Raw genomic sequence first — 22,866 nt, forward strand, 5'->3', positions numbered from 1 at the left:
CTAATAACCTACCAGGCACGCCTCTGGATTGTGAGAGGAAACCGGAGCATCCGGGGAAAACCCATACATTCTATGAAGAGGACGTACAGAGACTCCTTACAGAGGATACCAACTCCAACGCCCCGAACTGGAATAGTAACTCACCTAACTTTTTTGGACACTATTTTAAAGTGGTTTCTGATTCTGCTATCAGGTAATGGAAAATGCTTTGACTGCCATTTTTAAAATTCAACAGGATAATTGTAGAAAACAAAATCAAAGATAATTTCACCTTCTTTTAATCCTGATGGGTAGCAACTGCTTATTACCGTTCAAGAAAGGTACAAAATAATGGCAACATAATGGAAAATCAACATGAATACAGGACCAAGATGTGAAAGAAAAACTATCTTCTCAAAAATGTGGAATTGGCTCAACTTCTCTTCAGACATACAGTAGACAACTGTACAGTCTTCACTATAAAATTATTACATGGGTCCAGTAATGCATCAGTTCAACTCACTCAGCTAGGAGTTAGGAGAAAAAGAATAATCTTAAGCATAATGAACCAGATAAAGAGTCCAAAAACATCATAGAAACAACATTTAAATTCTACTTGCTGTATATATGTTTTCAAAAACCAACAAAGCTCACACAAGTTCAGAAATTTTGAATCGATGCACAGCTTTAGCTCCACAAGGAGACAATTGACATATTTCAAGAAAAGTTGGTAGAGGGCATTAAAGGAAATTAACTGGTAAAATGAATCAAATAAATTCCTGCAAAGTATTTTATCAAGGCCCATTTTCATCTCATTGTCACTTATGAAATCTGCTATGTCCATTCCATTCTCTTTTAACTTTCACTTACAACAGTTTGTGACTGTTCTATTGTTTTGTCTTGGATCTATGCTAATCCTATTCCTTTTTTTAAATATATAAAAGAACTCTCTTCATGCCCCTTTAATCACACTTTTCCAAAAATGCTGCAATACTTATTCCCCAAACCCTCACTCGCCCACCACCTCTCACTCCCTAGCAACTCAGTTTTTTTCCTGTCCTAAGAGGCATCTGTTTCCACTGTTATACTGTCACAAACGTAGCTCAGTAAATTGTACATATGGTAACTGTTAGCAATAATTGATTTCCCTTTTCAGCTATTTCACATATTTATTCTATCAACAATAGTCCATCTTTTAACTATTCACTTCTCCTTTACAGCTGATAACATTGTGTAGAGCCTAATTTAATGCACATCTAGATATTACAATTTTGATTTTGGTCCTATGGTACGAAGTAATTGTTTTAATTACGACTATTTTTTTTAATCTTATTAACTTTAGAATGTTTGTGCACCTTAGAAAGCAGCTAAAGAGCACTGATGTTTTAATGCTTAAAATGAAAAAGCATGTGATCAAACACCTGTAGTTTTCACAAAGTACATTTGAGTGAAGAAGTTGCAGAATCCACATATTGAAGTCATAGAGGAATAAATACATCATGGAAACAGCTCTTTTGGCTGAACAGCACCCTCCCTGATAGTCCCAGTCACATTTAACAATTACAAAAGAAGTTTCTACTGCTGCTCCATAGCAAACATTACCTATTATACAGCATACCTACTGCTTACAAGAAAATAAATCCAAGAGAGAACCACATTAGGAAGAAAAAAAGCATGCCAACTACAAGCTTCATTCTAACTCTGAAGTTAGGGATATATTTAAATAATGATGATGCATCCTTGCCAATTTCTGTTCCTGAACTCTATAACTGCTAATCAGCATCCATGGACTTTGGAGCAATATTAAGATTTGTATTCAAACATCATCTTAACATAGGAAGTGCTCTTTCCACTTGGTATTTTTCCTAAATACAAGAGATCCATGGTTATCCAATGAAAGCAAACTCGAAGGGCCAAATGGCCTAATTCTGCTCCTATATAACTATAATTTCAGCGGCACTTTTCTGAAGTGGTTAGGTCATATTTAAAACTACATTTAACGGTTACAATTATCTGCACCAACTGCAGCAAATTTCAGTGACTGGCAAGACAAATCTGGCACAAACTGAAGCTGTAGAAAAACAAACTGCAAAATCTAGCAGCAGTTTGAATGATGAGCCAAAGTGAAAAAGTTTTAATCAAGTTTATGACTATGGCTGTAGCCTTGAACTACACTTGAAAGCACAAAGAAAACTAATAGCAGCAGTGAAAAACGCCCTTCCTTTATTGTTAATGGAAAATCCTCCTGCAGTTTTCAATGTTCTTTAACTATAGTCGTTTTCTTTCAACTGGCTTTAAAACATTCACTTCACACTCTATACCGACATAACTTGCTGAAACACATCTCAGAAACAGACAAAATGACTGTGTTTAAACATAATCTGCAGTTTCCTTTCTAAAGATAGGTACCACACTACTCCAAAAGAAAAGCTGTCCTTAGTGCTATTATTGAGGAAGTACATGCTTTACTGAATGCAGATAACCAGTCTAAATTTTGATAATGTTCAAAATCCAAAGCTAGTCTTACTGTCTTCAATATTCAAAATCTCAAGTTTATTTCCTAAACTTCACATACTGGAGATTATGGCCACTAAGTCAGTGCAGTCATTTTATTAAATATTACATGAATATTTATGTCCAACTGAAACTCACACAGAATGAAAAAATAATGTGCACTCTTCATATCCTCTGTAGACGTTAGGACTGGTAACATCTTTCTTGGTCCTTGTATTCTGCAAATAATAGTTTATGATTTTCCCATCTAATTTATACTGGTGTGCAATATTCTCATATGGTTTGGGGTCCAAATCAAGAATAGAGATGGAATATGCAAATGATGTCCTTGAGGTCCTAATTATGCTACTTGGTTCAGGTCTGAAAAACAAAGGATAATTTGTAGACATTGTTAACTATTAGAATTAAATAGACAGTAAACAAAGTTAAACAGTCCAGTACAGTACAGACCAGGCCTTTCAGCTGACAATGTCTGCACCAACCATACCACCAATCCAAACTAGTGCCATCTACTGTACCTGTACATGGTCCATACCCTCAATTTCTTGACTATTTACGTGTCTGTCTAAATGCCTCCCGAACTTTATTATCATACTTGCTTCCGCCACTTGTGCTGGTACCCATCACTCTCTATAAAAGAAAGACTTGCCTCCTAACTGAAACTCCCCTCCTCGAAAGACATGCCTTCTAGTATTTGATATTTCCACTCTGGGAACGAGACCAGTTACTCTAAACCTACAAACTTTATACACCAGGTAGGTGGCGGAGGGGAGATGAAGTAAGAAGCTGCAAGATGATAGATGCAAGAGGTGAACGGCTGAAAAAGGAGGAATCTGATCAGAGAGGACAGTGGACCATGGGAGAAAGGGAATGCCAACTATCACCTTCAACTATCCTACTTTATCTCCCTCCTCTAGCTTCCCCCTCAACTGGTTTCAGCTATCACCTGCCAGCTTGTATTACTACCCCTCCCCACCACCTCTTCTACCTTCCTTCCCAGTCTTAATGAGGGGTCTCGGCCTGAAACATCAACCATTTATTCCTCTCTATAGATGCTGTGTGACCTGCCACTATTTTCCAGCATTTTGTGTGTGACATTTATAAGACCCGAGTCACCTGCTTTTACAGGATAGACTTCTGATTAGGATCACGTAATTTAAACAAAAATTTAATGAAAACATTCAAAAGTGAATGAGAGTTATATATCACAGAAACAGGCCCTTCAGCCCAACCAAAATGCTCCATCCAAGCTAGTCCCATAAGACCAAAAGACAGAGGAGCAGAATTAGGCCATTCAGCCCATCTGCTCTTCCATTTCATCATGCATGACCCATTTCCCTCTCAGCCCCATTCTCCTACCTTCTCATAACCTTGCAAAAGTTTGGCCCATAACCTTATAAACTTTTTCAATCCATGTAACTGTCCAACTGCCTTTTCAAATTTATTCAGTTTTATTTAGAGATTCAGCACGGAATAGGCCCTTCCGGCCCTTCGAGCCTCACTGCCCAGCAACCCGATTTAACCTGAGCCTAATTACGGGACAATTTACAATAGCCAATTAACCTACTAACCACAATGTCTTTGGACTGCGGGAGGAAACTGCAGGACCCAGAGAAAACCCATGCATTCCAAGAGGAAGATGTACACACCCCTTACAGCTGACGTTGGAATTGAAATCTAATGGCCTGAGCTGTAATACTGTCACACTAACTGCAACGCTACCTAGGAGCCTAATATCTCTTATTGTACCTGCCTTAACCACTTCCCCGGCAGCTCATTCCACACACGTACTACCTTTTATATTTACATAGAAAATCTACAGCACAGTGCAGGCCCTTCGGCCCACAATGCTGTGCCGAACATGTACTTACTTTAGAAATTACCGAGAGTAACACATAGCCCTCTATTTTTCTAAGCTCCATGAACCTATCCAGGAGCCTCTCAAAAGACCACAGTCGCTGGCAGCCCAATCCATGCACTCACCACTCTGTGTAAAAAACTTATCCCTGACATCCCCTCTGTACCTGCTTCCAAGAACCTTAAAACTGTGCCCTCTCGTGCTAGCCATTTCAGCCCTGGGAAAAAGCCTCTGACTATCCACACGATCAATGCCTCTGATCATCTTATACACCTCTATCAGGTCACCTCTCATCCTCCGTCATTCCAAGGAGAAAAGGCCATGTTCACTCAACCTGTTTTCATAAGGCATGCTCCCCAATCCAGGCAACATCCTTGTAAATCTCCTCTGCACCCTTTCTATGGTTTCCACATCCTTCCTGTAGTGTATAAAGGCACCCGTTAGTCTTGCGAGACCATGGATCTGCGCCTGGAAAGTCTTCACTCTCCAGGGCGCAGGCCTGGGCAAGGTTGTATGAAAGAGCAGCAGTTGCCCATGCTGCAAGTCTGCCCTCTCCATGACACCAATGTTGTCCAAGGGAAGGGCATTAGGACCCATACAGCTTGGCACCAGTGTCGTCGCAGAGCACTGTGTGATTAAGTGCCTTGCTCAAACACACAACACGCTGCCTTGCCTGAGGCTCGAACTAACGACCTTCAGATCACTAGTCGAATGCCTTAACCACTTGGCCACTCCTGCAGTGAGGCTACCAGAATTGAGCACAGTACTCCAAGTGGGGTCTGACCAGGGTTCTGTACAGCTGTAACATTACCTCTCAGCTCTTGATCTCAATCCCACGGTTGATGAAGGCCAATGCACCATATGCCTTCTTAACCACACAGTCACGGACCCCAAGATCCCTCTGATCCTCCACACTGCCAAGAGTCTTACCATTAATACTATATTCTGCCATAATATTTGACCTACCAAAATGAACCACCTCACATTTATCTGGGTTGAACTCCATCTGCCACTTCTCAGCCCAGTTTTGCATCCTAACAATGTCCCGCTGTAACCTCTGACAGCCCTCCACACTATCCACAACACCCCCAACCTTTGTGTCATCAGCAGATTTACTAACCCATCCCTCCACTTCCTCATCCAGGTCATTTATACAAATCACGAAGAGAAGGGGTCCCAGAACAGATCCCTGAGGCACACCACTAGTCACTGACCTCCATGCAGAATATGACCCGTCTACAACCACTCTTTGCCTTCTGTGGGCAAGCCAGGTCTGGATCCACAAAGCAATGTCCCCTTGGATCCCATGCCTCCTTACTTTCTCAATAAGCCTTGCATGGGGTACCTTACCAAATGCCTTGCTGAAATCCATATACACTACATCTACTGGTCTACCTTCATCAATGTGTTTAATCACATCCTCAAAAAAATTCAATCAGGTTCGTAAGGCACAACCTGCCTTTAACAAAGCCATGCTGACTATTCCTAATCATATTATGCCTCTCCAAATGTTGATAACTCCTGCCTCTCAGGATCTTCTCCATCCACTTACCAACCACTGAAGTGAGATTCACTGGTCTATAATTTTCTGGGCTATCTCTACTCCCTTTCTTGAATAAGGGAATAACATCTGCAACTCTCCAATCCTCCGGAACCTCACCTGTCCTCAATGATGATGCAAGGATTATCGCCAGAGGCTCAGAAATCTCCTCCCTCGCCTCCCACAGTAGCCTGGATTACATCTCGTCTGGTCTTGGTGACTTACCCAACCTGATGCTTTCCAAAAGCTCCAGCACATCCCTTGTTCTTAATGTCGATATGCTCAATCTTTTCAGTCTGCTGCAAGTCATCACTACAATCGCCAAGGTCCTTTCCGTTGTGAATACTGAAGCAAAGTATTCATTAAGTACCTCCGCTATGTTCTCCGGTTCCATACACACTTTTCCACTGTCACACTTGATTGGCCCTATTCTCTCACATCTTATCCTCTTGTTCTTCACATAGTTGTAGAATGCCTTGGGGTTTTCCTTAATCCTGTCCGCCAAGGCCTTCTCACAGCCCCTTCTGGCTCTCCTAATTTCATTCTTAAGCTCCTTCCTGCTAGCTTTATAATCTTCTGGATCTCTATCATTATCTAGTTTTTTGAAACTTTTGTAAGCTTTTCTTTTCTTCTTGACTGGATTTTCAACAGCCTTTGTACACCATGGTTCCTGGACCCTACCTTCCATTCCCTGTCTCAATGTAATGTACCTATGCAGAACGCCACACAAATATCCCCTGAACATTTGCCAGATTTCTGCCATACATTTTCCTAAGAACCTCTACTCCCAATTTATGCTTCCAAGTTCCTGCCCGATAGCTTCATATTTCCCCTTACTCCAATTAAACACTTTCCTAACTTGTCTATTCATATCCCTCTCCAATGCTATGGTAAAGGAGATAGAATTGTGATCACTATCTCCAAAATGCTCTCCCACTGAGGGACCTGACGCCTGACCAGGTTCATTTCCCAATACCCGATCAAGTACAGCCTCTCCTCCTGTAGGCTTATCTACATATTGTGTCAGGAAACCTTCCTGAACACACCTAACAAACTGCACCCCATCTAAACCCCTTGCTCTAGAGAGGTGCCGATCAATACTGGGAAAATTAAAATCTCCCACCACGACAATCCTGTTATTATTGCATCTGTCTCCCTATCTGCTCCTTGATGTCCCTGTTAATATTAGGTGGTCTGTAAAAACACCCAGTAGAGTTATTGATCCCTTGCTGTTCCTAACTTCCACCCAAAGAGACGCAGTAGACAATCCCTCCGTAACTTTCTCCTTTTCTGCACACGTGACACTATCTCTGATCTGCAGTGTCACATCCGCAACTCTTTTGCCTCCCTCCCTGTCCTTTCTGAAACATCTAAAGCCTGGCCATTCCTGCCCTTGAGCCATCGAAGTCTCTGCAATGGCCACATCATATCTCCCAGTACTGATCCACACGCTTAAGTTCATCTGCTTTGTTCATGATACACCTTGCATTAAAAGAAACACATCTCAAACCATCAGTCTGAGCATATCCCTTCTCTATCACCTGCCTATCATCCTTCTCACACTGTCTACAAGCTTTCTCGATTTCTGAGCCAACTGCCCCTTCCTCTATCGCTTCAGTTCAGTTCCCACCCCCCATCGATTCTAGTTAAACTCTCCTAACAGCCTTAGCAAACCTCCCTGCTAGGAAACTGGTCCCCCTCAGACTCAAGTGCAGCCGATCATTTTTGTACAGGCCACTCCTGCCCCAAAAGAGGTCCCAATGATCCAGAAATTGATGGTAAGTTGATCGTGAAGATCCTGAGAGACAGGATTTATGAACATTTGGAGAGGCATAATATGATTAGGAATACTCAGCATCGAAGGCAGGTCGTGCCTTACGAACCTGATTGAATTTTTTGAAGATGTGACTAAACGCATTGATGAAGGTAGAGCAGTAAGTGTAGTGTATATAGATTTCAGCAAGGCATTTGACAAGGTACCCCTTGCAAGACTTATTGAGAAAGTAAGGAGGCATGGGATCCAAGGAGACATTGCTTTGTGGATCCAGAACTGGCTTGTCCACAGAAGGCAAAGAGTGGTTGTAGATGGGTCATATTATGCATGGTGTTCGGTCACCAGTGGCGTGCCTCAGGGATCTGTTCTGGGACCCCTACTCTTTGTGATTTTTATAAATGACCTGGATGAAGAAGTGGACGAATGGATTAGTAAATCTGCTGATGACACGAAGGTTGGAGGTGTTGTGGATAGTGTGGAGGACTGTCACAGATTACGGTGGGACATTGATAGGATGCAAAACTGGGCTGAGAAGTGGCAGATGGAGTTCAACCCAGATAAGTGTGAGGTGGTTCATTTTGGTAGGTCAAATATGATGGCAGAATATAGTATTAATGGTAAGACTCTTGGCAGTGTGGAGGATCAGAGGGATCTTGGGGTCCGAGTCCACAGGACACTCAAAGCAGCTGTGCAGGTTGACTGTGGTTAAGAAAGCACACGGTGCATTGTCCTTGATGAATCGTGGGATTGAGTTTAGGAGCTGAGAGGTAATGTTACAGCAATATAGGACCCTGGTCAGACCCCACTTGAGTTACTGTGCTCAGTTCTTGTCGCCTCACTATAGGAAGGATGTGGAAGCCATAGAAAGGGTGCAAAGGAGACTTACAAGGATTGGGGAGCATGCCTTACGAGAATAGATTGAGTGAACTCGGCCTTTTTCCCTTGGAGCGATGGAGGATTACAAGTGACCTGATAGAGGTGTATAAGATGATGACAGGCATTGATCGTGTGGATAGTCAGAGGCTTTTTCCCAGGGCTGAAATGGCTAGCACGAGAGAGCACAGTTTTAAGGTGCTTGGAAGTAGGTACAGAGGAGATTTCAGGGGCAAGTTTTTTTTCCTCACAGAGAGTGGTGAGTGTGCGGAATGGGTTGCCGGTGACGGTAGTAGAGTCACATACAATAGGGTCTTTTAAGAGACTCCTGGACAGGTACATGGAGTTTAGAAAACTAGAGGGCTATGGGTAACCCTAGGTAATTTCTAAGGTAAGGACATGTTCGGCACACTTTGTGGGCCGAAGGGCCTGTATTGTGCTGTAGGTTTTTCGTGTTTCTAAATTTGAATCCCTGCCCCCTGCTCCAATCCCTCACCATACATTTATCCTCCACGTTACTCTATTCCTATACTCAATGTCGCATGGCACAGGAAATAATCTCGAGATCCCTACCTTGAGGTCCTGCTTCTTAACTTCCTTCTTAACTCCCTGTAGTCTGTTTTCAGGACCTCCTCCCTTTTCCTACCTATATCGTTGGTACCAATATGTACCATGACCTCTGGCTGATCACCTTCCCACTTCAGGATGTCATGGACGCGATCAGAAACATCCTGGACCCTGGCACCTGGGAGACAAACTACCATCCGTGTTTTTTTCCTGCGTCTACAGAATCGTCTGACCCCTTAACCATTAATTTCCCTATCACCGCTGCCATCCTCTTCCTTTCCCTACCCTTCTGAGCCACAGGGCCAGATTCTGCGCCAGAGGCGTGGCCACTGTTGCTTCCCCCAGGTAGGCCATCCCCACCCCCAACAGTACTCAAACAGGAGTACTTATTGTTAAGGGGGACATCCACTGGGGTACTCTCTAGTATCTGACTCCTGCCCTTCCTTCTCCTGACTGTTACCCACTTATCTGTCTCGCGAGGCCCCGGTGTGACTACTCGTCTATAGCTCCTCTCTTTCCCTGACCAGACGAAGGTCATCGAGCTGCATCTCCAGTTCCCTAACCCGGTCACTTTGGAGCTGCAGCTCGGCGCACCTGGTGCAGATGCGTGCCATCCGGAAGGCTGGGAGTCTCCCGGACATCCTACATCTGACACCCAGTACAGAACACCGGCCTCACAGACATACTTCTTATTTCTGTCCTTCACAACTAACTTACCTCACCTCGACCCATTATCACCAAAGCCCCGTTGAGCCAAAGTCCTCCTACTCTGTCTGCCTCTACTCCATCGCCCACTCAAAAAGCTGTCTTCTTTTTAAACTCTTCCTGCCGGTCTAACTTGTTGACGTCCACGCGCCTGTGTAGTTGTTCCTCGATCCACATAAATATCGAGCCCAACCTTGGGCCAGCAGACCTATCCACCAAAAGCATCTCCATATGATGCATACTGTACCTTGTTTTGCATCACACTTACAAACTGTGGACTGGCATCCACAGCTTTTTGGAATGTATTGTTCCAAACTAAATCCACAATACATTTACTTGGTATTTTATGTGCCAAACATAAAGGACAATTCCATATTTACAAACTATAGATAATGCTTTGTTTTGAAACTGCATACAAACTTAACACCTTCTGATTCACATCCATCCCACAGATGCCAGCATCGTCTGGACTGGGATTCACAGTTTTTTTTAGGAATGCATTGTTCCAAATTAAATTCACAATACATTTTCAAGGAACAGAAAACTGGTAGCTAAAGCCATTTGCTAAATGTAAGTGACCCAAACCAAAAAATCACTCTAACAACTTCCATGCCCTTCTTTGTTTCGTGGCTATCTGGAGAAGACAAATCTCAGTTCTATACTGCATACATACTTTGATAATAAATGAACCTTTGAACTTAAACCATAGAGCAAAGACTGGAAGAATTCTACGGTCAATGGTGGTAGCAGAGTCTTTCCACAATACAGAGTCTGAGGTTTTTAAACCTGTGAAATTGAGATTTATTAGCATTCTGCTTTGTTTCATATTTTATTATTTAAATTGAGATTCACCAGATTTTCAGACAGAATCAGGCTTGGGATCATAAATAGCTCCCAATAACCTTTGGAATACACAGGAATTCGTGTTGTTTCATATCCAATTCAATGTGGGCTGAACAGCTGTCTTTGTCAAGATCTCAGCTCAGTCTGAGTTGCTTTTTTTAATTGTTTTTTCTTTTAGGCTTGTAGGAGTGGTTTTGGGGACAAAGAGGAGACTTAAAGGTCAGAATGGGGTTTAGGGACAGAAGTATGGGGGAATTAAGGTCAAGCCAGAGTCCAATCCTCTGCTCTGGTACTGAAGGCCAGCAACAAAGACATAGGACATCCATGGTCGATGCTGGGTCAGCAGACCAGTAATGCCCAACCCCGCCTCGAGTCAGTGAGTTATTGGCATATGATGCATTTCACTGCACATGTGATAAAGAAACCTTGCCCTTATCCATTTACACTTTACAGATTTATATATTCTAGTTATTTCCATCATTTACCGATCTTTAAATTTGATCTCACTTTAATACATTTTCAGCAAGAAACCCCTTACCTTTCCTCCAGAAGACAAGGAGAAAGTGCAATCATAATGGAACAATCCTTGGCTGTTGTAGCAACCCTGTATTGATGTATCTGTTTACAGAAACAAAATTATTTCCTGGTCATTACAATTTTTGGAACAGATTATAAAGGCCACCACTTTTACATCAAAGTATTTACAGACCAGGGCTACCAGGAGAAGATATGGATCAGTCTAACTAATCATTGGGTCCCTATATGAGAATTCTAAGAACAGAATGAAGAAACGCATCTAGCTGAATTTTAAATATTTTCAAGAGACTGTTGTCAGTTCTGCCTGTTTTAATAACTAATCCTCAACTCAAGCATTTAAAAAAGTTGTTACCAATAAATTCAATAGCCCAAATCTGTCAGTTAATTAATTACTGAAGTTCCTTTGGCAAAGTATATCTTGCAAGAAAAAGTAATGAACAGAATTTGCACCAAAGGTCAGACTGACAGTACAATTTAATATATCTCAAAATTCCAGCTCACATGAGTGAGCCTCAAGAAATATTTGCAGCTGGAGACCAGTGAATGATTGTAAATTTTCTGCAGTTTTCTAGCAGCTACACTGGAGTATATAGGGATTATTCCAAAAGACAAATATAAATTTCTCTTTACAGATGCTGCCTGACCTGCTAAGTTCCTCTAGCATCTACAGTCTCATGTCTCCCTATCACTGAAACTTGTTCGTTTAAGTTTCCAAGCAACCATATTTTGTCCAACAGTTGGCGCTAGAATTAGGCCAGGAACTAAGCTCACGATAAGGTTAATTTGACAAGATTCAGTAACTGGAAAAGCATAATTATCAACACTTTAACATGTAGGCACAAAAGGAATTAAGCCTACAGGATTATACCAATGGTCCAAAAACAACCACAAGTCAGCTTGCTTGCTTGTCAGTCATGACAGAACTTCAGCTCCACCACTAGAGTGCAACAGGAGCTTTCTGCAGAATCCAGCAGCAGAGACAAAACATACCGGATACACATCCCATACTGCCCTTCACCTTTACATCGGACCTCATTGACTAAGTGGGAACACCCAATTTGATCGAAAAGTCACATTGAGATAAATGGTTTATTTATTTTTGCCTATCGTACCTTTGAGTTATAAAGTAGATGTTTAAAAATTTTTCTTTGACACCTTTTGAACTCTAAATTTTTCAAGCTGTAAGAAATACATTAAAACAGAAACAAAGGCTGGAGAATATTTGGACCTTTAGCTCCATAAGAAGTTTGAGTAGGATGACAACTAGAGAGTCTAGTATGGATCATTATGTCTCCAAAATCAACAGAAATTCACTTAATTTTGTTTTAAATAAAAATTGACACTGCATATTAAAAACATTAATTTTACCTTTCGGGCTGCATAGTCCACTGTTTCATCATCTTGTGAAAAGTCTGATAGACTTTTATAAAAAGATTCATCGTAAGGCCCATCTAAATGTAGCCTACTCCTGCAAAGCGACAAATGGAAATAGCAGTTAACTAAATCTATGCTATACCAAATGAAAAGTTACATTAAATCAACTCTTGACCAGTATAACAAATAAGTGCACCTCCCTCAAGGGTTTATCGTTTTAAAGTACCGACTGGTGGCGTAGTGGTATCAACGCTGGACTTCGGGGCGAGAGATCCCAAGTTCGATTCCAGCCGGCTCCCTTGCACGCTCTCCATCCGTGCTGGGTTAAGAGCTGGTGATCCCTTTATAAAAACTCACCCGGCAGAAGGCAATGGCAAACCACTGCTGTAACTCGCCTCGTACATGATTTCCCAATACGTCAGAGTGGCGTGGAAGGAAATCGCCCGCTAACCGGAAAATTCCGGATGCGACATACCTTTTCATTGTTTTAAAGAAGAGAAAATATTGGAAATACATACTAAGTCAAGCAGTATCTGAGGAAAGAGAAAACGTTAATATTTTGAGCCATCTGAACATTCTGACAAAAGATCTCTGGCCCAAAATGTTAACTGTATTTCTTTTCCACGTACACTGTGCCTGTTGAATGCTACCATTTTTAAAGTTTTTTCATCTTTATTAATAAAGAAACATGTAAACGGAGTGTTAATCAGTTAATTGTTTCTGGTGCCATCATATTCCTTCCTTTGTTCTGCTTTCCACAGAACTTAAAAGAGACACTACAAACCACGCTTTCACATTATTGTAAATAGAGGTAACTATTACTACATCTCATTTAATTAGAAAGTTAATGAGATTAATATAAAAACGAAGAAAAGCTTTAAAGACACAAATTACTAAAAAAAACCTTAAAATTCACACAACTGTAACACGAGTATTCTATGACAATGATATGCATTGTCCAAAAACAACTTGTCGATTGATTTTTGAGCAGGCAGTTCAGTTCCTGAAATAATCAAATTGTCTATTCTGCGTAGAGAAGAATACACAGTCTAATTATCATAGTAAATGGAAATACCCAAGTAACAATTTTTAGTAGTAGTTCCAGGGTTTCCACCCCAAAACCCTGCTGCATCTTTCCAGTGCCAGTCAAAACAAAGGAACAACATAACTAGACTGGACTTGAAAAATAATTCTGGTTAAAGATAACTTTGCCTGAAATACAAGATAAGTAAAGTTAGGAAGGAATTCTTAGTCACATGTATGAGGATTGTTTAGTAGAATTATTTCTTTAACCGATAGTTTTCATATGTTTTATGTCTGGTAGTTCACAACCTTATTACTTGGAAAATCAGCAGAGCACAGCCTTCACCGCCTAGAACAATTCAGCAATCTTACAATTGATATAACTTCACAATATTAGTTAATTTACAAACAACAACACTATCATTCTGTTAGCATATTATCATCAAAACTTTAAGAAAATGATCTAGCAACGGGAAATAAATGCTGCTTGTCAGTAACAACCATTTTCCGAGACTGAATTCCTTCAGTTTTTAGTCTTACAGCACCCTCAGGTGGTGCTCCTCAGAAATCTTTTTTGGTTACTGTAAACCACTTGAAACAAAACACAAAAATAATTTCACAGTACTTGTGTCATGTAGGAATTTAAAAAAAAACAATAAATTGACTTTTATTGAACATTTAATTGCATAACAGTGTTGATGCTTTGCAATAGTTCAACAAAGCTAAAAATATTTTATTGAACATTTCATTTGCAATGTCTCAGGCTCCCACTTAAGTGTCTAACAATAATCAGCCAGCATTGATGGATTCCAGTTACCCTGATACCATTTCTCCATGACCACAATGTCTTTCACCATGCTCATCACTAACAGGGCAAAGATTTGTAGGGAAGAAATCTAAATGGGAATACAGAAAATGAATCTAGTGACATGCTACATTTCATGGTTTTGTATGCTTGAAGCATGTTGTCAACCAGCTGCATGTAGTTTGGTGCTCTGTAGTTGCCAAGAAAATCTTCAACAATATCCTTCCATGCAATTTCCAGTCCACTAGAAGTTCTTCAAATTGCTGGTCATTGATGAGCTGATTGATTTGTGGACCAACAAAAATGCCTTCCTTATTCTTGACATCAGTTATTATGGGAAACATCTGTCTCAAATATTGAAATCCTTGACAGATATTTTTATGCCTGGTGACAGTAAATTCCATTCTTGCAGTCTTAGACCCAGTAATTCTGCTTTTGCCTTTGACAAATCCAAGTCTCTGACCAGGTCATTTGACTCAGGCAGAGTTATCAGATAAGGCTCACTCGACGTAATGGGTTCAAAATCCGTATCAATATCAGTGTTGTTTTCCATTCCTGGCTCATGCATCATGGCACCTTTGTATGGCTCCTCTAAACTCCATGTCTCTGGTACCTTCAGTACTGGAAGACAATGGTCATGCAGCACAGGTCTAATGGCTGGCTGAAGGGAGCTTGGGGTATTCAATGAATTTTTTGTTTTTAGCAGAGAAACCAGACACACTGGTCAGAAAGAAGTAGCAGTATGTCACATGATCCTTTAGCTCTCACCATATCATTGGGATGGCAAACCGCATTGATTTCTGCATATCTTTGAACCAAACTCTAAGATCAACAACAAATATTGAAGAAGTAACGGGTCACGATCTTTCAAGAATCACTTGAGTCTGACATGGTCCCGGAAGATTGGAAGATCGCAAATTTCACTCCACTCTTTAAGAAGGGAGGAAGGCAAAAGAAAGGAAATTATAGGCCAGTTAGTCTAAGCTCAGTGATTGGGAAATTGTTGGAGTCTATTGTTAAGGATTACGTTCTGGGGTAGTTGGAGACTAATGATAAAGTAAGTCAAAGTCAGCATAGGTTTTTTTAATGGAAAGTCTTGTCTGACAAATCTGTTAAAGCTCTTCGAGAAAGTAATAAGCCCGGTTGACAAGGAGAGGCAAGTTTAACAAAATAAAAATCCTGTGCCGTTACAGAAAAGATACTGTTTTGGATAGAGGAATGACTGACAGGCAGGAGGCAGCAAGTGGGAATAAAGGGGACCTTATCTGGTTGGCTGTCGGTGACTAGTGGTGTTCCTCAGCAATCAGTATTGGGACCTCTACTTCTCACATTCTTTGTCAGTGATTTGGATAATGGAATTGATGGCTTTGTGACAAAGTGCGGATAATACGAAAATAGGTGGAGGGGTGGGTAGTGCTGAGGAAGCAATGTGATTACAGCAGGACTTAAGACAAATTAGAAGAATGGGCAAAAGTGTGGCAGATGGATTACAGTGTTTGAAAATGTACGATAACGCCTTTTGGTAAAAGGAAGAATACTGTGGACTATTATCTAAATGACTAGAAGGTTCAAACTTCAAAGGTGTAGAGGGACTTAGGAGTCCTCATGCAAGACTCTACGAAGATTAATTTACAGGTTGAGTCTGTGGTAAAGATGGCAAATGCAATGTTGGCATTTATTTCAAGGGGAATAGAATATAAAAGTAAGGAGATAATGTTAAGCCTTTATAAGACATTAGTCAGGCTGCACTTGGAGTATCGTCAACAGCTTTGGGCCCCATATCTCAGAAAGGATGTGTCAACATTGGAGAGAATCCAGAGGAGGTTAAAGAGAATGATTCCAGAAATGAAGGCGTTAACATATGAGGAGCATTTGGCAGCTTTGGCCAGTATTCACTGGAATTTAGAAGAATGCGAGGAATCTCATTGAAACTTACCGTATCTTGAAAGGACTAAATAACGTGGATGTGAAGAAGAGAATGTTTCCTATGGTGGGGATATCCAGAACTAGAGGGCACAGCCTCAAAATTGTTGGGGTGACCTTTTAGAACAGAGATAAGGAGAAATTTTTTTTAGCCAGAGAATAGTGAATCTGTGGAATACTCTGCTACAGACTGCAATAGAGGCCAAGTCTGTGGGTATATTGAAAGTGGAAGGTGATAGTTTCCTGATTGGTCAGGGCATCAAAGGATATGGCGAGAAGCCAAGTGTATGGGGGTTGAGTGGAATTTGGGATCAGTCATGATGGAATGTCGGAGTAGATTTGATGGGCTGAATGGCCTAATTCTGCTTTCAAGTCTTATGTTGCACAACAAATATGAGGAGCCCAGATTTTACCTTGGTCACCAATTTTATCTCCAAAGTAGAACTTGTAGGCTTCCTTAATAAGAGGAGTTATGCTTCATCTCATCTTTGGCATTTAAGCAGATAGTTGCCAAAAATATCAGAGAAAGTATTGCAGCTATTGCAACATTAGCAGGACATTTTGCTATCACAAATATTCCTAAAAATAGTTAATTTATAATGAGTACACACAATATATGATGCATGTACAGCCGATGTACATGTAAATGCAATGCATAGAACAGCGTGCGCATGATGCCTTTATAGCCTTTCTAAAACCTGTCCTGCCATACAGCATTCACCCTGCCTAAGCATAGAAAAGATACAAGATAGAAAACTTTTCTGCTTATATTGTAGGCAACATTTTAATTGACTTGAATTATGAATTGAAATAACAAATATAGCCGATTTGAAAAAGAAATAAATGATGTGTGATAGGGAAATTTCATGGTGATTTTCATGATCAGCAGCACAAAATCCATTAAGATACACCCAAAAGTATCCAGAAAGCAAAATCTTTGTTGTTCAGTGAGATTAAAGGAGCTAATTGCAAAATTTATCAAGTTGACAAATATTAAAGATAAACTACCTACTGCATGAGACTAGAACAATCGCAGTCTAGAAGCAACCTTAATCAAATAGAATTTAACACAGATTCAGAAGACAGTAATTGGTACCAAATAGAAAATTATGTATTTTCGATAAAGTAGCCTGTGAGTTTCTATAAACATTTATGCACGAATCATTACAAATGCCTGACAAACCTGCTGGAATTCTTTGAGGAGATTACAAGTAGGATAAATGAAGAGGATGCAGTGGATGTTGTATATTTGAACTTTCAGAAGGTCTTCAACAAGGAGCACACATGAGGCTGCTTACCATGTTAAGAGCCATGGTATTACAGGAAAGTTACTGCATGGTTAGAGCATTGGCTGAGTGGGAGACAGCAAGTGAGAATAAAGGGATCCTTTTCTGGTTGGCTGCCAATGACTAGTGGTGTTCCAGAGGGGTCAGTGTTGGGAGCACTTCTCTTTACGCTGTATATCAATGATTTCGATGATTGAATAGATGACTTTGTTGCCAAGTTTGCAGATGATATGAAGACTGGTGGAGGGGCAGCTAATGTTGAGATAAAGGGTAGGCTGCAGAAGGACTTAGACAGATTAGAAGAATGAGTAAGAAAGTGGCAAATGAAATAAAATGTTGGAAAATGCATGGTCATGCACTTTGGTAGTAGAAGTAAATGTGCGGACTACTTTCTAAACCGGGAGAAAATCCGAAAATCTGAGACGCAAAGGGACTTGGGAGTGTAAAGTGTAACTTGCAGGTTGAGTCAGTGGTGAGGAAGGCAAATGCAATGTTAGCATTCATTTCAAGAGGTCTAGAATACAAGAGCGGGGATGTGATGCTGAGGCTTTATAAGGCACTGGTGAGTCCTCACCTTGAGTATCGTGAACAGTTTTGGGCTCCCTGTCCAAAAGATATGTTTGCATTGGAGAAGGTTTAGAGAAAGTTCACAAGGATGATTCCAGAAATGAAAGGGGTTATCATACAAGGAACATTTGATGGCTCTGTGTCTGTACTCGCTGGAATTGGGATTAGAGGGGATCTCATTGAAACCTTTTGAATGTTGAAAGCCCTATACAGAATAGATGTGGAAAGGACTTTTCCCAGGGTGGGGGATTCTAAGACAAGAGGGCACAACCTCAGGGTAGAGAGGCATCCATATAAAACAGAGATGCGGAGAAATTTCTTTAGCCGGAGGATGGTGAATTTCTGGAATTTGTTACCACAGGCAGCTGGAGAAGCCAGGCTGCTGGGTATAGTTAAGGCAGAGCTTGATAGGTTCTTGATTAGGCATGGCATCAAAGGTTACAGGGAGAAGGCCGGGGAGTGGGGCTGAGGAGGGAAACAAAGGATCAGCCATCATTAAATGGTGCAGCAGACTCAATGGGCCAAATGGCCTATTTCCACTCCTGTGTCTTTTGGTCTGATATGTGATGACATACCTTCACCTTATGCAAGCAGATAATGAGTGGAAAGGATTCTTATTTCAAAGGGAATTTTACCAGTTACACAGGTAGACTTAGATATGACAGATGGATCCATTGACACTTGTAAAGTTCTCCATATTATGAAATTAGTCAACTAAGATGAAGAGTCCAATTTTGGGTCTTCCAGCAACAGGGAATAACAACATATGACCAGTCTATGAAACCGATGGGAAATGTTACCGATCTACTTCATAAAATAAATGCTGTAGCTGTAAAATCAGTGACCCCCATTCTTTTCCACGTACCCCTACAATTACATCATACAATTCCAACTAACCTGTCTTTGGGAAATTCTTCTAAGTGCTGTTGAACTCTCAGATATAAAGGATAAATTCCATCTATGTCCATCATATCAAGCATCTGCACTTGAAGAATCTGAGAAAGAACAGAGCCTTTTGGCAAGCCCGAATTCTCCACTGAGTGAATATCTGGAATCATATGAGATTTTGGTTTTCTTAAAAAATAATTATTACAACAAAAAAACTAAAATTGATTTTCATGCTGGAGTTTAACAATCTTCCACTGCAAGTCACATTTTTAATGCCTTCATCCTGATAATGTTATTTACGCATATCTTCATCTGACAGCTCTCATTGTTGAAAGCTGAATATACGTATATTACATAGTTTTAGATAATGGATCAAAGGCACCTACCTCACATTAACAACATACATTTAATGAAACATTTAACTAGAATATTTGTAATTCTAAATAATCAAACAATATTCCATCTTAAAATTTGAAGCAAGCTTTGTTAGGAAGCCCATGCAAGTAGTGCTTTCAAAGAGTGTGACCCAAGTGAGAACGACTAATGATAGGGGCAAAGACGACATTTCTAAATTTAGAGCGCACTGCCTTGATACGAGGTGAGATACAGGTAGCAGAGCTTTTGGTTGAACCCATTAACGGAACTGAGGAGGCTGGCTGACAGAACATCGAATGTATAAAAGGTATGAAGAAGATTTTCAGTAAATTTCCTGCAGTTGGCTATATTAGGGATGGAAGCTGAATTCTTATTAAGATATGGCATGAGAAGCATTGCTTAGGATCAAAGAGGATGTAGATCTCAATTCTTTAGAGTGAAATCCCCATTTATTAATACAGTTTAAAAAACACATGCACCCCCCAACTACTCACAATAGAACCAAGACTGAAGCCAAGAATGGAATTAATTGAAAGAAAAGAACATCTGTGGCAGATGATAAATGCAATCATCTTGCAACTATTGGCAGGAAGAAATTGTGACACACCTGAGAATGAATGTCAAACAACCATAGTGAGTGCGGTATATGTAGAAACTGATCCCATTTAAGCAGGCGAGGAAGGGACCTATAGGAAATGGCTTGAGATTGAAAAACAGAACAGGAAAGGAGTTGACGGTGAATATACCATCACCGTTCACAAGGGTTCAGCGTTTTCCGGCAACTCAATCAAATCGGGAACAAGAGATGGCTACTCACAGCTCCAGGAGAGTTTTTTTTTAATTAAATGTTCGTGGGCTTTCAGCATTTTCCCAGCAGCCCAGTCAAATCAGGAACAAGAGAGGAGGCTACTAACAGGCCCATGCTTGACATCTTAAAAAGAAGCATTCACGGTCTTTCAGCATTTTCCAGCAGCCCAATCAAATCATGATTCATTAACAAGGGCAAATAAAAATAAGGCAGGGACAAGCAGGGCGGCCATTGTGTGAGTGGACCAGTATTTGAGTGGATAGGCTTTGGCTCATCAGACTTCGGCAAGGCAAGAATCTGGTAAGTTTCTTCTTCTTCATTCTTCCTCTGTTAGTATCTAATATAGTGAAGGTGGCTCTAGGGGCTGTGCTGTGTTATTTGTGCAAGGCATGAATAACCACATCTGCCCCAGGTGTAACAAGTTGCAGCTGGATTACCTTCAGAGTTGATAGATGAGAGCTACAGAGGGGTAGTCACCCCTAAGTTGCAGGAGGCAGGTACCTGGGTGACTGTCAGGAGAGTGAAAGGAAATGGTCAGCCAGTGCAGAGTACCCCTGTGGCTGTTCCCCTCAATAATAATCATACTACTTTGGATAGCGTTGGGGGGTAAGTGATGACCTACCGGGGCAAGCCGCAGCAATCAGGTCTCTTGCACTGAGTGGCTCAGTAGGGGAGGCGGGGTGGTGAAGAAGACTGCAATAGTGATATGGGATTCTGTAGATTCAACAGACACCCAGATGGAATGTTGCTTCGTGGGTGCTGGGGTCAGGGACATGGTATTCTAAAGGGGGAGGGTACTTGATACACACTGGCACTAATGGCATAATGTCGGAAAGGGAGGAGGTACCAAAGAGCAAATTTAGGGAGCTGGGCTGAAAGCTGAAAAGCAGGGCCTCCAGTGTATTAATTTCTGGATCGCTGCTTGTGCCATACACAGGTAAGGGTAGGAATAGGATGATTTGGCAGATGAATGTGTAGCTGAGGAACTGGTGCAGGGGGCAGGGCTTCAGACTTCTGACGCATCAGGATCTCTTCCGGGGAAGGTAGAACCTGTACAAAAGGGATGGGTTACACCTGATCCCGAGGAGGACCAATGTCATTGTGGGCAGGTTTTCCAGAGCTGCTGGGGAGGGTTTAAACTGATTTGACAGGGGGGATGGGAAGCTGAGTAATGGAGCTGAGGATGGGGCATTTGGCATACAAGCAGAGGCAATTTGTAATTAGACTGTCAGAAAGGACGGACACGATAATGGAAAATTGCAGTCAGTGGAATAGTTGCAGTGTAATGGGGGGCAAAATCAAAAGGGATGATGGATACAGGACTAAAGGTGTTATATTTGAAAGCAGGCAGTATACAAAATAAAGTAGAGGATCTTATCGCGCAGTTAGAGATTGGCGGGTATGATGCTGTGGGCATGACTAAGATATGACTAAAAGATTATAGATGGGAACTTAATATCCAAGGATTCACAGCGTATCGAAAGGACGAGCAGGAAGGTAGAAGGCGTGGTGTTGCTCTATTGATAAAAAATGAAATCAAATCCTTATGAAGTGGTGACATAGAATCAGAAGATGTAGAATCAATGTGGGTAGAGTTAAGAGAAATTGCAAAGGTAAAAAGACCCTGATGGGAATTATATACAGGTCTCTGAACAGTAACCATGATGTGCACTACAAATTACAATGGGATAGAAACTACGCGTCAAAAGGGCAATGTTAAGATAGTCATGGCAGATTGGTAAAATCAGGTTGGTGCTGATTTTGGAACCCAAGGCAGAGAATTTGTTGAATGCCGACGAGCTTGTGGTTGAGCCCAATAGGGGGATCCGCTATTCTGGATTTGGTATAGTGTAATGAACTGGATTTGATTAGGGAGATGAAGATAAAGGAACCCTTAGGGGAAAGTGATCATAATATGAATGAATTCACCCTGAAATTTGAGAAGGAGAAGCTAAAGTCAGATGAATCAGTATTACAGTGGAGTAAAGGGAATTACAGAGGCATGAGAGAGGAGATGGGCAAAATTGATTGGAAAAGAAAACTGGCAGGGATGATGGCAGAGCAGCAATGGCTGGAATTTCTAAGAGCAATGCAAAAGGTGCAAAATATATATACCCAAAAGAGGAAGTATTCTAAAGACAGATGACACAACCATGGCTAACGGGAAATCAAAGCCAACATAAAAGCAAAAGAGAGAGTATATAATAGAGCAAAAGTTAGTGGGACTACATCCCAGGGTTCTGAAAGAGGTAACTGAAGAGATTGTGGAGGCATTAGTAATGATCTTTCAAGGAACACTAGATTCTAGCATGTTTCCAGAGGACTGGAAAACTGAAAATGTCACTCCACGCTTCAAGAACGGAGGGACGCAAAAGGAAGGAAATTGATTGGCCAATTAACCTGACCTTAGCAGGCGGGAAGATGTTGGAGTCAATTCTTATGGATGAGGTTTTGGAGTACATGGAGGAACATAAGGAGAATCTGTCGTGTACTTTTTCTGGTGGATGGTGCTCAGCAAAGTGGTCTCACCGATATACAGGAGGCCTCTCATTTTGCCAGAAAGAGCAAGATCTTCCAGTGGCCACCCATTTTAATTCCACTTCCCTTTCCTTTTCCAACATGTCAGT

The 22,866-nt window shown here is 41.1% G+C and overlaps 1 protein-coding gene across 2 annotated transcripts in view; it reads right to left on the reverse strand.

The window, feature by feature from the left end:
• Window positions 1–102: 102 nt before the first annotated feature.
• Window positions 103–22,866, reverse strand: part of ippk (inositol 1,3,4,5,6-pentakisphosphate 2-kinase) — a 129,375-nt gene continuing 106,611 nt past the window's right edge. The window contains exons 10-14 of one of the 2 annotated variants that reach the window (XM_063067573.1): window positions 19,066–19,216; window positions 12,559–12,658; window positions 11,192–11,271; window positions 2,632–2,853; window positions 103–506 (exon numbers count right to left, since the gene is read on the reverse strand). In XM_063067573.1, coding sequence (XP_062923643.1) covers window positions 503–506; window positions 2,632–2,853; window positions 11,192–11,271; window positions 12,559–12,658; window positions 19,066–19,216 — 557 coding nt within the window. In that variant the 3' untranslated portion in view covers window positions 103–502. Of the gene's footprint in view, window positions 2,854–11,191; window positions 11,272–12,558; window positions 12,659–19,065; window positions 19,217–22,866 lie in introns of both variants that reach the window. The other variant, XM_063067574.1, reaches the window with a different exon arrangement.

This window comes from Mobula hypostoma, chromosome 15, assembly GCF_963921235.1.
Source record: "Mobula hypostoma chromosome 15, sMobHyp1.1, whole genome shotgun sequence".
Lineage (NCBI taxonomy): Eukaryota > Metazoa > Chordata > Chondrichthyes > Myliobatiformes > Myliobatidae > Mobula > Mobula hypostoma.